Genomic DNA, 13,704 nt, shown 5'->3' on the forward strand with positions numbered 1-13,704 from the left:
TAGGAGGGGAGTGGAGAGGAAATAACTATTAGGATGTTGTTATAATAGGAGAGTGGAGAGGAAATAACTATTAGGATGTTGTTATAATAGGAGGGGAGTGGAGAGGAAATAACTATTAGGATGTTGTTATAATAGGAGAGTGGAGAGGAAATAACTATTAGGATGTTGTTATAATAGGAGGGGAGTGGAGAGGAAATAACTATTAGGATGTTGTTATAATAGGAGGGGAGTGGAGAGGAAATAACTATTAGGATGTTGTTTTAATAGGAGGGGAGTGGAGAGGAAATAACTATTAGGCTGTTGTTATAATAGGAGGGGAGTGGAGAGGAAATAACTATTAGGATGTTGTTATAATAGGAGAGTGGAGAGGAAATAACTATTAGGATGTTGTTATAATAGGAGGGGAGTGGAGAGGAAATAACTATTAGGATGTTGTTATAATAGGAGGGGAGTGGAGAGGAAATAACTATTAGGATGTTGTTATAATAGGAGGGGAGTGGAGAGGAAATAACTATTAGGATGTTGTTATAATAGTAGGGGAGTGGAGAGGAAATAACTATTAGGATGTTGTTATAATAGGAGGGGAGTGGAGAGGAAATAACTATTAGGATGTTATTATAATAGGAGGGGAGTGGAGAGGAAATAACTATTAGGATGTTGTTATAATAGGAGGGGAGTGGAGAGGAAAAAAACGATTACGATGTTGTTATAATAGGAGGGAAGTGGAGAGGAAATAACTATTAGGATGTTGTTATAATAGGAGGGAAGTGGAGAGGAAATAACTATTAGGATGTTGTTATAATAGGAGGGGAGTGGAGAGGAAAAATGTATTAGGATGTTGTTATAATAGGAGACAATGTTTGTCCTGCTGCTCCCTTTGTTTTATGTTTCAGACAGAGAGAATGTCTGTCTCTGACGGAGGTCTTTGGGCTGTGTTGTGGTATGTTGTCAGGGGGTATTGGCCAGTGAGTTGGGGTGGCTCAGACGTCAGGTCCCTAGTCTACACTCAGTGGACACTTTCTTAATCGAATGCACTTATTATATGTCACTCTGGATAAAAGTGTCTGCTGGAAAGCACTTCAGACAGAGGACTTCTAGCACTTCACTTCTCTGTCATTATTTTGTTTCCCCCTCCTTTTTCTAATTTCCTACTTTCTCTCAACGTGTGTGTCTGCCTGCCTGCCTGTCTGTCTGTCTGCCTTTGTCTGTCTGCATGCCTGTCTGCCTTTCTGCCTGCCTGTCTGCCTGCCTGCATGCCTGTCTGCCTGACTGTCTACCTGCCTGCCTGCCTGCCTGCCTGCCTGCATGCCTGCATGCCTGTCTGCCTGTCTGCGTGTCTGCCTGCATGCATGCATGTCTGCCTGCCTGCCTGCCTGCCTGCCTCCATATGTCTAGCCTATATAAGCATACCCTTTCCAGTCCCTCTGTCAGTCAGTCATTAATGAATGGGGTGAGGACAGAAGGAGGCTGATGAAGTGGTGAGGACAGAAGGAGGCTGATCAAATCAAATCAAAATGCATTTGTCACATGCGGCGAATACAACAGGTGTAGACTTTACCGTGAAATGCTTACTTACAAGCCTTAACCAACAATGCAGTTTTAAGATAAATAACAGTTAAGAAAAAATATTTAATAATTAATGTAAAGTGAAAAATAAAAGAGCAACAATAAAATAACAATAACGAGGCTATATACAGGGGGTACCGGTACCGAGTCAATGTGCAGGGGTACAGGTTAGTCGAGGTAATTGAGGTAATATATACAGTGAGGGAAAAAAAGTATTTGATCCCCTGCTGATTTTGTACGTTTGCCCACTGATAAAGAAATGATCAGTCTATAATTTTAAATGGTAGGTTTATTTGAACAGTGAGAGACAGAATAACAACAACAAAATCCAGAAAAACGCATGTTAAAAATGTTATAAATTGATTTGCATTTTAATGAGGGAAATAAGTATTTGACCCCTCTGCAAAACATGACTTAGTACTTGGTGGCGAAACAGATTTTCTATGGGATTAAGGTCTGGAGACTGGCTAGGCCACTCCAGGACCTTAATGTGCTTCTTCTTGAGCCACTCCTTTGTTGCCTTGGCCGTGTGTTTTGGGTCATTGTCATGCTGGAATACCCATCCACGACCCATTGTCAATGCCCTGGCTGAGGGAAGGAGGTTCTCACCCAAGATTTGACGGTACATGGCCCCGTCCATCGTCCCTTTGATGCGGTGAAGTTGTCCTGTCCCCTTAGCAGAAAAACACCCCCAAAACATACTATTTCCACCTCCATGTTTGACGGTGGGGATGGTGTTCTTGGGGTCATAGGCAGCATTCCTCCTCCTCCAAACACGGCGAGTTGAGTTGATGCCAAAGAGCTCCATTTTGGTCTCATCTGACCACAACACTTTCACCCAGTTCTCTGAATCATTCAGATGTTCATTGGCAAACTTCAGACGGGCATGTATATGTGCTTTCTTGAGCAGGGGGACCTTGCAGGCGCTGCATGATTTCAGTCCTTCATGGCGTAGTGTGTTACCAATTGTTTTCTTGGTGACTATGGTCCCAGCTGCCTTGAGATCATTGACAAGATCCTCCCGTGTAGGTCTGGGCTGATTCCTCACCGTTCTCATGATCATTGCAACTCCACGAGGTAAGATCTTGCATGGAGCCCCAGGCCAAGGGAGATTGACAGTCCTTTTGTGTTTCTTCCATTTGCGAATAATCGCACCAACTGTTGTCAACTTCTCACCAAGCTGCTTGGCGATGGTCTTGTAGTCCATTCTAGCCTAGTGTAGGTCTACAATCTTGTCCCTGATATCCTTGGAGAGCTCTTTGGTCTTGGCCATGGTGGAGAGTTTGGAATCTGATTGATTGATTGCTTCTGTGGACAGGTGTCTTTTATACAGGTAACAAACTGAGATTAGGAGCACTCCCTTTAAGAGTGTGCTCTAATCTCAGCTCGTTACCTGTATAAAAGACACCTGGGAGCCAGAAATCTTTCTGATTGAGAGGGGGTCAAATACTTATTTCCCTCATTAAAATGCAAATCAATTTATAACATTTTTGACATGCGTTTTTCTGGATTTTTTTGTTGTTATTCTGTCTCTCACTGTTCAAATAAACCTACCATTAAAATTATAGACTGATCATTTCTTTGTCAGTCGGCAAACATACAAAATCAGCATTGGATCAAATACTTTTTTCCCTCACTGCACATGTAGGTAGGGGTAAAGTCACTATGCATAGATAATAGATAATAAACAGTGAGGGGGGAGGCCGAGCAGCGCCTTGCGGTCGGAGGCCGAGCAGTTGCCGTACCAGGTGGTGATGCAACCAGTCAGGATGCTCTCGATGGTGCAGCTGTATAACTTTTTGAGAATCTGAGGACCCATGCCAAATCTTTTCCGTCTCCTGAGGGGGAATAGGCATTGTCGTGCCCTCTTCACGACTGTCTTGGTGTTTTTGGACATTTTACATTTTAGTCATTTAGCAGACGCTCTTATCCAGAGCGACTTACAGTTTAGTGAGTACATACATAAAACATTTTTTTTTTTAAATCATACTGGACCATGATAGTTTGTTGGTGATGTGGACACCAAGGAATAAGCAGTAAGCAGGAATCAGGAGGATATAATTATGGTCAGATTTGCCAAATTGGGGGCGAGGGAGAGCTTTGTATGCGTCTCTGTGTGTGGAGTAAAGGTGGCCTATAGTTTTTTTTTCCCTCATGTTGCACATGTAATTCTCTTGGTAAAGTGGTGAGGACAGAAGCAGGCTGATGAAGTGTTCGTATTGAAGTGGTGATGAGATGACTCCCAGAGTAGAGGCTGTGATACAGAGACTGACTGGAACAGCTACAGATGTAGGATCTTAATTTGATCACTCTTTTGTTGCTGAGAAAAGTTGTAGTGTATTCAAGGTTTAAAAAGGCTTCTAAAGTTTATAATTTCCATGAAAAATTTAGCAACCCTTACAATAAAATGCCAGTAATTATAATCCACATAATAATTCACATTTCCTGTTGCTGCAGGATTATTGTCCTGCTGTAGCGAAGTGGCTCAAATTAAGATCCTACATCTGTAGTATATTACTGAGTCTGCATGGCTGGTCCTCACACTGAGACTGCAGCCTCCCACTCACTCTCTAGTCTAGGAGAAGCTGCTCTCCAAGAAAAGGCCCACTCTGCTGCAAAGAGCGTTGTGTCTAGTCCAGGCAGGGAACAGTCAATGTTAGACAAACTCAAAATATCTCCACATAATAACTCAGTACAGTTCTACCACAGTGTTTCAGCTGTAGGTTGTATGTCTGTCTGTCTGTCTGTCTCTCTCGCTCCATCTCCTCATCTCCCTTTCTCTCTTCTCCCTCTCTTCTCTCTCTCCCTTTTGTTACATATATGTTTTCTCTCTCGTCCTCTTCCGTTTCCTCGCTTTCTTTCGCTCTATCTTTCCCCATCTCTCTCTCTCCATCCTTCCTCTCCCTCTCTGAGGGGCAGGTGTGAGTGTAGAGTTACTAAGGTGTATGAGAGGCTGTCGCTGACCCAGTCTAATGTGGATTTGGTAGGGAGACGTCACTACCTGTACTGCTGAGCTGAGCCTGTTCCTGTTACATGTGGTGAATTACCACAGTCGTTATGTGCTTGACCGTCACTGATTGCTCCACTGTTAATTTCAGTACAACGTCCAAACAAAAAGTTTTGTGGCAGATTGTATTAATTTATTCTAATCAGCTCTCAGTGTCAGATAGAGCACTGAGAGGACTTATAGAGGTCACTAAGGCACTGGCCAATAAATCTGGAGCGTGTGTGTGTGTGTGTGTGTGTGTGCATGCGTGTGCCCGTGTGTGTATGTTTAAGGCTGGCCCTCAGACTGCAGCCTTCTCCTCAGTAGTTTGAGAGGGTTCTTGCTATTTGAAGTGTGTGTGTTTGTTTGTTAGACAGTGAGACTGTGAGTGTGTTTGTGTTTCTCTTGTTTGTGTGTGTATATAAACTCTCTCCCTCCCTCCCTCTCTCTCCTCAGGTGGGAACCCTCGAGGGGTGTTTGCCCTGGGGCAGGTGCAGGGTGAGTGGAAGATGTACGTGAAGCGCCCACTGGACCGTGAGGAACAGGAACTATACATCCTCAACATTACCGCTAGCGACGGCCTGTTCGTCACCAGGGCAACCGTGGAGGTGTCTGTGACTGACACCAACGACAACAGCCCTGTCTGTGACCAGGTCAGTCACACTCTTTATTTACGGACTGTTCCGTCAGTACACTATTGCATTTTATATGTTTATGTTTATTGGTCATTATTCTAATCTGTTTTCTGAATGACATAGTTTCCTACAATATAGTAAAACATTGGCATTGATTATCATAGGTGTTCACTGTTTATTGTAAGCTGTCCCATGTGATACGTAGCTGTGGTTGTGGCTGTGTGTTCCTGTGTGAGGTCTGGTGATACGTAGCTGTGGTTGTGGCTGTGTGTTCCTGTGTGAGGTCTAGTGATACGTAGCTGTGGTTGTGGCTGTGTGTTCCTGTGTGAGGTCTAGTGATATGTAGCTGTGGTTGTGTCTGTGTGTTGCTGTGTGAGGTCTAGTGATACGTAGCTGTGGTTGTGTCTGTGTGTTGCTGTGTGAGGTCTGGTGATACGTAGCTGTGGTTGTGTCTGTGTGTTGCTGTGTGAGGTCTAGTGATACGTAGCTGTGGTTGTGTCTGTGTGTTGCTGTGTGAGGTCTGGTGATATGTAGCTGTGGTTGTGTCTGTGTGTTGCTGTGTGAGGTCTGGTGATACGTAGCTGTGGTTGTGTCTGTGTGTTGCTGTGTGAGGTCTAGTGATATGTAGCTGTGGTTGTGTCTGTGTGTTGCTGTGTGAGGTCTGGTGATATGTAGCTGTGGTTGTGTCTGTGTGTTGCTGTGTGAGGTCTGGTGATATGTAGCTGTGGTTGTGTCTGTGTGTTGCTGTGTGAGGTCTAGTGATACGTAGCTGTGGTTGTGTCTGTGTGTTGCTGTGTGAGGTCTAGTGATACGTAGCTGTGGTTGTGTCTGTGTGTTGCTGTGTGAGGTCTAGTGATACGTAGCTGTGGTTGTGCGTCTCTTTGAGCAGTGTGTTTGCTGTATATGTTAAGGAACTGTGTTGATTTCTAATGCTGTTTGACAGACGTTGTTTGTTACTACGTTTTTAGTTACTACTGTTAGTTTTCTCTGTCTGTCTAGGGAGTTGTTGTACTCAATTAGGAGAGTTGTGGCGTGTTTGATGCTGGTTGATATACAGGCTACTGTGTTATGTAGTTAGTATTCTCTTGTTGTGTATGGAGGAACTATATGTTCGGAGGGATGACTTTTTGATGTTAGTATTTTCTTGTTGTTGTTTATGGAGGAGCTATATGTTCGGAGGGATGACTTTTTGATGTTAGTATTTTCTTGTTGTTGTGTATGGAGGAGCTATATGTTCGGAGGGATGACTTTTTGATGTTAGTATTTTCTTGTTGTTGTGTATGGAGGAGCTATATGTTCGGAGGGATGACTTTTTGATGTTAGTATTTTCTTGTTGTTGTGTTTGGAGGAGCTGTATGTTCGGAGGGATGACTTTTTGATGTTAGTATTTTCTTGTTGTTGTGTTTGGAGGAGCTATATGTTCGGAGGGATGACTTTTTGATGTTAGTATTTTCTTGTTGTTGTGTTTGGAGGAGCTGTATGTTCGGAGGGATGACTTTTTGATGTTAGTATTTTCTTGTTGTTGTGTATGGAGGAGCTGTATGTTCGGATGGATGACTTTTTGATGTTAGTATGTTCGTGTTGTTGTGTTTGGAGGAGCTGTATGGAGGAGGGATAACTTTTTGATGTTAGTATTTTCTTGTGTGTGTAAATGCTATGTATTATGAACGTTGTGGGGGTTTGATGTCAGTAGCTTATATTTTTGTTGTCTCTGGGTAAATGCTTTACGAGCGTTATGGTTGTTAGTATATTCTTGTTGTGTGTGTAAATGTTATGAATTATGAGTGTTGTGTTGTTTGATGCTATCTTGCTGTGTGTGCAGGCTCTGTACACAGCCTCGGTCCCAGAGGATATCCCAGTCAACAGAGTGATAGTGGGGGTTGGGGCCAGCGATGCTGATGTAGGGGTCAGTGCTTGGATCCAGTACTCTCTATATGGACCCGGCTCTGAAGACTTCAGCATCGACCCAGACACTGGTACACTACCTTTACTTTATTTAACATTTGCCAATGAAGTTGATGTGTGTGTGATCTTAACCTGTCTCTCCTCTTTTTCTGTTCAGGCGAACTAAAGACAGCCCAGGCCCTGGACCGGGAGAAGACCCCTGTGTACAGACTGGTTGCCCAGGCGACAGACGGAGGTGGTCGGTTCTGTCGTGCAGAGGTCCACCTAACGCTGTTGGATGTGAATGACAACCCTCCAGCGTTCTCTGCTCCCCACTACACTGCCAGTGTGTATGAAGACACAGCTACCAAGGCCCTGCTCACACGCATACAGGCCATCGACCCTGATGAAGGTAAGAATGGAATATTCTCCTCTCTCTGTTCTCTGTTTCTCCCTTACTCTGTCTCTCTCTCTCTCTCTCTCTCTCTCTTTCTGTTTGTCTTTCTCTCTCTCTCTCTCTCTCTCTCTCTCTCTCTCTCTCTCTCTCTCTGTCACACTTTCTCTCTCACTCTGTCCCTTTCTCTCACTCTGTCTTTATGTCTCTCTCTCTGTCTCTCTCTCTCTGTCCCTGTCTCTCTCTCTCTCTCTCCCTCTCTCTCTCGCCTGCACACACTGCAGCTTTTCCGGACCAACGTTGCCCATCCAGCAGAATATTAACCGAAAGATGGGTAGAGTTTATAATAATGTTTACTCTGCTTTGCTCAGCACTTACCTCACTGTTAGCTGTTAGCAATCCTATTTAATTTGCCTTGGGTTTGGACCAGCTGCTAGCACGTAGTGCTAGCAATCACACACACACACTGCTAACACTCACACTGCATCGCAGTGCTAACTGTGCCACTAGAGATCCTGGTTCGAATCCAGGCTCTGTCGCAGCCGGCCGCGACCGGGAGACTCATGGGCGGCGCACAATTGGCCCAGCGTCGTCCAGGGTAGGGGAGGGAATGGCCGGCAGGGATGTAGCTCAGTTGATAGAGCATGGCGTTTGCAACGCCAGGGTTGTGGGTTTGTTTCCCACGGGGGGCCAGTATTAAAAAAAAAAATATATATATATATATATATATATGTATTCACTAACTGTAAGTCGCTCTGGATAAGAGCGTCTGCTAAATGACTAAAATGTAAATGTAATTCTCTGACTGGATTTGGCTGCTGTCAACGTCTCGCCTGGCAAAGAAGGAAGGGAAAGAAAATAAACCTCTGCCACAACCACACGAATGAAAAGTCACATCCATAAAAGTATTGAAGTATTAGAGATAAAGGTATTAGCGCATTAAAGGTTTACCAACAAGCCACGCAGCGTCGAGGAAGCACTGTGGCTGTTAGCAGGATGAAAGAGAGAAGGGTATCAGGGCATCAGGGGAGGAGAGAGAGGGAGAGAAAGAAAGAGAGGGAGAGAGAGATAGAGAGGCAGAAGGGCATCAGGGGAGGAGAGAGAGGGAGAGAAAGAAAGAGAGGGAGAGAGAGATAGAGAGGCAGAAGGGCATCAGGGGGAGGAGAGAGGGAGAGAAAGAAAGAGAGGGAGAGAGAGATAGAGAGGCAGAAGGGCATCAGGGGGAGGAGAGAGAGGGAGAGAAAGAAAGAGAGGGAGAGAGAGATAGAGAGGCAGAAGGGCATCAGGGGAGGAGAGAGAGGGAGAGAAAGAAAGAGAGGGAGAGAGAGATAGAGAGGCAGAAGGGCATCAGGGGGAGGAGAGAGAGGGAGAGAAAGAAAGAGAGGGAGAGAGAGATAGAGAGGCAGAAGGGCATCAGGGGGAGGAGAGAGAGGGAGAGAAAGAAAGAGAGGGAGAGAGAGATAGAGAGGCAGAAGGGCATCAGGGGAGGAGAGAGAGGGAGAGAAAGAAAGAGAGGGAGAGCGAGATAGAGAGGCAGAAGGGCATCAGGGGAGGAGAGAGAGGGAGATAAAGAAAGAGAGGGAGAGAGAGATAGAGAGGCAGAAGGGCATCAGGGGAGGAGAGAGAGGGAGAGAAAGAAAGAGAGGGAGAGAGAGATAGAGAGGCAGAAGGGCATCAGGGGGAGGAGAGAGAGGGAGAGAAAGAAAGAGAGGGAGAGAGAGATAGAGAGGCAGAAGGGCATCAGGGGAGGAGAGAGAGGGAGAGAAAGAAAGAGAGGGAGAGAGAGATAGAGAGGCAGAAGGGCATCAGGGGAGGAGAGAGAGGGAGAGAAAGAAAGAGAGGGAGAGAGAGATAGAGAGGCAGAAGGGCATCAGGGGAGGAGAGAGAGGGAGAGAAAGAAAGAGAGGGAGAGAGAGATAGAGAGGCAGAAGGGCATCAGGGGAGGAGAGAGAGGGAGAGAAAGAAAGAGAGGGAGAGAGAGATAGAGAGGCAGAAGGGCATCAGGGGAGGAGAGAGAGGGAGAGAAAGAAAGAGAGGGAGAGAGAGATAGAGAGGCAGAAGGGCATCAGGGGAGGAGAGAGAGGGAGAGAAAGAAAGAGAGGGAGAGAGAGATAGAGAGGCAGAAGGGCATCAGGGGAGGAGAGAGAGGGAGAGAAAGAAAGAGAGGGAGAGAGAGATAGAGAGGCAGAAGGGCATCAGGGGAGGAGAGAGAGGGAGAGAAAGAAAGAGAGGGAGAGAGAGATAGAGAGGCAGAAGGGCATCAGGGGAGGAGAGAGAGGGAGAGAAAGAAAGAGAGGGAGAGAGAGATAGAGAGGCAGAAGGGCATCAGGGGAGGAGAGAGAGGGAGAGAAAGAAAGAGAGGGAGAGAGAGATAGAGAGGCAGAAGGGCATCAGGGGAGGAGAGCGAGGGAGAGAAAGAAAGAGAGGGAGAGAGAGATAGAGAGGCAGAAGGGCATCAGGGGAGGAGAGAGAGGGAGAGAAAGAAAGAGAGGGAGAGAGAGATAGAGAGGCAGAAGGGCATCAGGGGAGGAGGAGAGAGGGAGAGAAAGAAAGAGAGGGAGAGAGAGATAGAGAGGCAGAAGGGCATCAGGGGAGGAGAGAGAGGGAGAGAAAGAAAGAGAGGGAGAGAGAGATAGAGAGGCAGAAGGGCATCAGGGGAGGAGAGCGAGGGAGAGAAAGAAAGAGAGGGAGAGCGAGATAGAGAGGCAGAAGGGCATCAGGGGAGGAGAGAGAGGGAGAGAAAGAAAGAGAGGGAGAGAGAGATAGAGAGGCAGAAGGGCATCAGGGGAGGAGAGAGAGGGAGAGAAAGAAAGAGAGGGAGAGAGAGATAGAGAGGCAGAAGGGCATCAGGGGAGGAGAGAGAGGGAGAGAAAGAAAGAGAGGGAGAGAGAGATAGAGAGGCAGAAGGGCATCAGGGGAGGAGAGAGAGGGAGAGAAAGAAAGAGAGGGAGAGAGAGATAGAGAGGCAGAAGGGCATCAGGGGAGGAGAGAGAGGGAGAGAAAGAAAGAGAGGGAGAGAGAGATAGAGAGGCAGAAGGGCATCAGGGGAGGAGAGAGAGGGAGAGAAAGAAAGAGAGGGAGAGAGAGATAGAGAGGCAGAAGGGCATCAGGGGAGGAGAGAGAGGGAGAGAAAGAAAGAGAGGGAGAGAGAGATAGAGAGGCAGAAGGGCATCAGGGGAGGAGAGAGAGAGAGTTGTTCTAACATCCCTCTCTCCTCTCCCCTCTCTCCAGGCGTCAGTCGTAAGGTGGTCTATTCTCTAGCCAACTCTGCCGGCGGCTTCTTCTCCATCGACAAATCCTCCGGCATCGTGGTCCTGGAACGTACCCTCGACCGCGAACAGCAACCATCCTACATGATCACGGTCAGAGCGTCCGACCAGGGCTCTCCGGTCCGCCTGTCCTCCCTGGTCAACGTGACCGTCACGGTCCTGGACATCAATGACAACCCGCCGGTGTTTGAGCGGCGTGACCACCTCGCCACTGTGCCAGAGGACGTGGGGTTAGGGATGGAGGTGCTGAGAGTGTACGCAGCCAGTAAGGACATTGGAACCAACGCTGAGATCACCTATAGTATCCGCTCAGGCAACGAGCACGGAAAGTTCCACATACACCCCCTCACTGGTGAGTTTCCATATGCAGAATATAAAGTGTCAATGTATATGTCTTTATTAGCAAATTCATGTTACAGACTTCTACATGGTGTTAGAAGTAGGATATATACCACCCTATTGACCTCTCACTCTCTCTGTGTACCAGGTGCCATCTCTGTGTCCAAGGCTCTGGACTTTGAGACGTGTAAAGACTACTTCCTCACTGTGGAGGCCAGAGACGGTGGAACCCCGCCCCTAAGTGCCATAACCATGGTAAACATCAACCTGACGGACGTCAATGACAATGCACCCATGTTCAGCCGAGATGTTTACACCGCTGTCGTATCCGAGGACGCAACCATCGGAGAGTCCGTCGTCAAGGTATGTCCTGTTGGCTCTTTAAACTGGACTGGTTCAGCCATGTTTCCCTGACCTCTCCAGGAGTACCCCCAATCTCTTTAACCTGGACTTGTTCAGCCATGTTTCCCTGACCTCTCCAGGAGTACCCCCAATCTCTTTAACCTGGACTGGTTCAGCCATGTTTCCCTGACCTCTCCAGGAGTACCCCCAATCGGGTTGCACTCATTTGAACTTTTCTGGTACAAACACACCTGATTCAATCTGAACTAATCATCAAGCCCTTCATTAATTAAATCAAGTGTGCTGGTTCTGGGATACATCCAATAAGTTGAACTGGATGGGGGTACTCGAGGAAACAATTAGGAAACACTGACCATCTTACTGTGTGTGTGTGTGTGTGTGTGTGTGTGTGTGTGTGTGTGTGTGTGTGTGTGTGTGTGTGTGTGTGTGGGACGTGTTTAACTATACTTGTGGGGACCAAAAGTCCCCATAAGAATAGTAAACCAATACTTTTTTGGGGTGTTTGGGTTAGGGTTAGGGTTAGGTTTAGGTTTAGGGTTAGGGAAAATAGGATTTTGAATGGGACTGAATTTTATGTCCCCACAAGGTTAGCTGCGCAAGACTGTGTGTGTGTGTGTGTGTGTGTGTGCGTGTGCGTGTGTGTGTGTGTTGGAGAGTCCCTGCCTAACCCACCTCTCCTCCTCTAGCTGACAGCTGAGGACGTAGACAGTCAGGTAAACGGTGATATCCTCTACTCAATCAGCAGTGGCGACAGAGAGAACCAGTTCTTCATAGACCCTCTCTCTGGCATGGTGACGGTCAACAAACAGCTGGACAGAGAGACGGTGAGCACACACACACACACACACACACACACACACACACAGGTACACACATACACACAGGTGTACACACATACACACACACACACATACACACAGGTGTACATACACACACACACACACAGACACACAAGTACACACACACGCAAACACACACATACAAACCAACACTACCGCCAATACAAAATGAACACTAATAACAACGACTGTCTCTCACAACCACACCGTGACATCACCATCACAAACAAACACCCCCATCATTATCCCCCTACAGCTAGCCATCTCCTCCTGACCGTTTCTCTCATGGAGGATGTTCAGTTCCTCTGGTTAGAGTGGAGGCATCCCATCCCTCCTCTTCCCAGGCTGCTTTCAATTCCCGTCATAAAAAATTCATGAGTGTGGTCCGTGATAGTGCGGAGAGCGGATCTGAGCGCGGTCCAAAGAGAACGCCCGGGCTTGTGGGGGATGAAAGAGCTGATGAAAGTGTGTTTGGGTTATCAGAAAGAGAGCAGCCCTGTGTGTTTGGGTTATCAGAAAGAGAGCAGCCCTGTGTGTTTGGGTTATCAGAAAGAGCGCAGCCCTGTGTTTGGGTTATCAGAAAGAGAGCAGCCCTGTGTGTTTGGGTTATCAGAAAGAGAGCAGCCCTGTGTGTTTGGGTTATCAGAAAGAGAGCAGCCCTGTGTGTTTGGGTTATCAGAAAGAGCGCAGCCCTGTCTTTGGGTTATCAGAAAGAGAGCAGCCCTGTGTGTTTGGGTTATCAGAAAGAGAGCAGCCCTGTGTGTTTGGGTTATCAGAAAGAGAGCAGCCCTGTGTGTTTGGGTTATCAGAAAGAGAGCAGCCCTGTGTGTTTGGGTTATCAGAAAGAGAGCAGCCCTGTGTGTTTGGGTTATCAGAAAGAGAGCAGCCCTGTGTGTTTGGGTTATCAGAAAGAGCGCAGCCCTGTCTTTGGGTTATCAGAAAGAGAGCAGCCCTGTGTGTTTGGGTTATCAGAAAGAGAGCAGCCCTGTGTGTTTGGGTTATCAGAAAGAGAGCAGCCCTGTGTGTTTGGGTTATCAGAAAGAGAGCAGCCCTGTGTGTTTGGGTTATCAGAAAGAGAGCAGCCCTGTGTGTTTGGGTTATCAGAAAGAGAGCAGCCCTGTGTGTTTGGGTTATCAGAAAGAGCGCAGCCCTGTGTTTGGGTTATCAGAAAGAGAGCATCCCTGTGTGTTTGGGTTATCAGAAAGAGAGCAGCCCTGTGTGTTTGGGTTATCAGAAAGAGAGCAGCCCTGTGTGTTTGGGTTATCAGAAAGAGAGCATCCCTGTGTGTTTGGGTTATCAGAAAGAGAGCAGCCCTGTGTGTTTGTGTGTGGGTGTCTTCACACACTAATTTCCGTACAGGTTATTCTCATTTACTCTCTCCTAAGCAGCACTGTGGTTGTTTATTGTGGTTTCTTTTTTCATTTCTCAG

General features: G+C 46.9%; 1 protein-coding gene across 4 annotated transcripts in view; it reads left to right on the forward strand.

The window, feature by feature from the left end:
• LOC121566912 (protocadherin Fat 3) overlaps nt 1-13,704 on the forward strand; it is a 329,631-nt gene that overhangs the window by 294,074 nt on the left and 21,853 nt on the right. For all 4 annotated transcript variants that reach the window (XM_041876825.2, XM_041876827.2, XM_041876826.2 and 1 more), the window contains 6 exons: nt 5,009-5,205; nt 7,010-7,163; nt 7,250-7,483; nt 10,697-11,086; nt 11,222-11,436; nt 12,123-12,260. In XM_041876825.2, the coding sequence (XP_041732759.1) occupies nt 5,009-5,205; nt 7,010-7,163; nt 7,250-7,483; nt 10,697-11,086; nt 11,222-11,436; nt 12,123-12,260 (1,328 nt within the window). The remainder of the gene's footprint in view (nt 1-5,008; nt 5,206-7,009; nt 7,164-7,249; nt 7,484-10,696; nt 11,087-11,221; nt 11,437-12,122; nt 12,261-13,704) is intronic.

Source organism: Coregonus clupeaformis, chromosome 5 (assembly GCF_020615455.1).
Source record: "Coregonus clupeaformis isolate EN_2021a chromosome 5, ASM2061545v1, whole genome shotgun sequence".
NCBI lineage: Eukaryota > Metazoa > Chordata > Actinopteri > Salmoniformes > Salmonidae > Coregonus > Coregonus clupeaformis.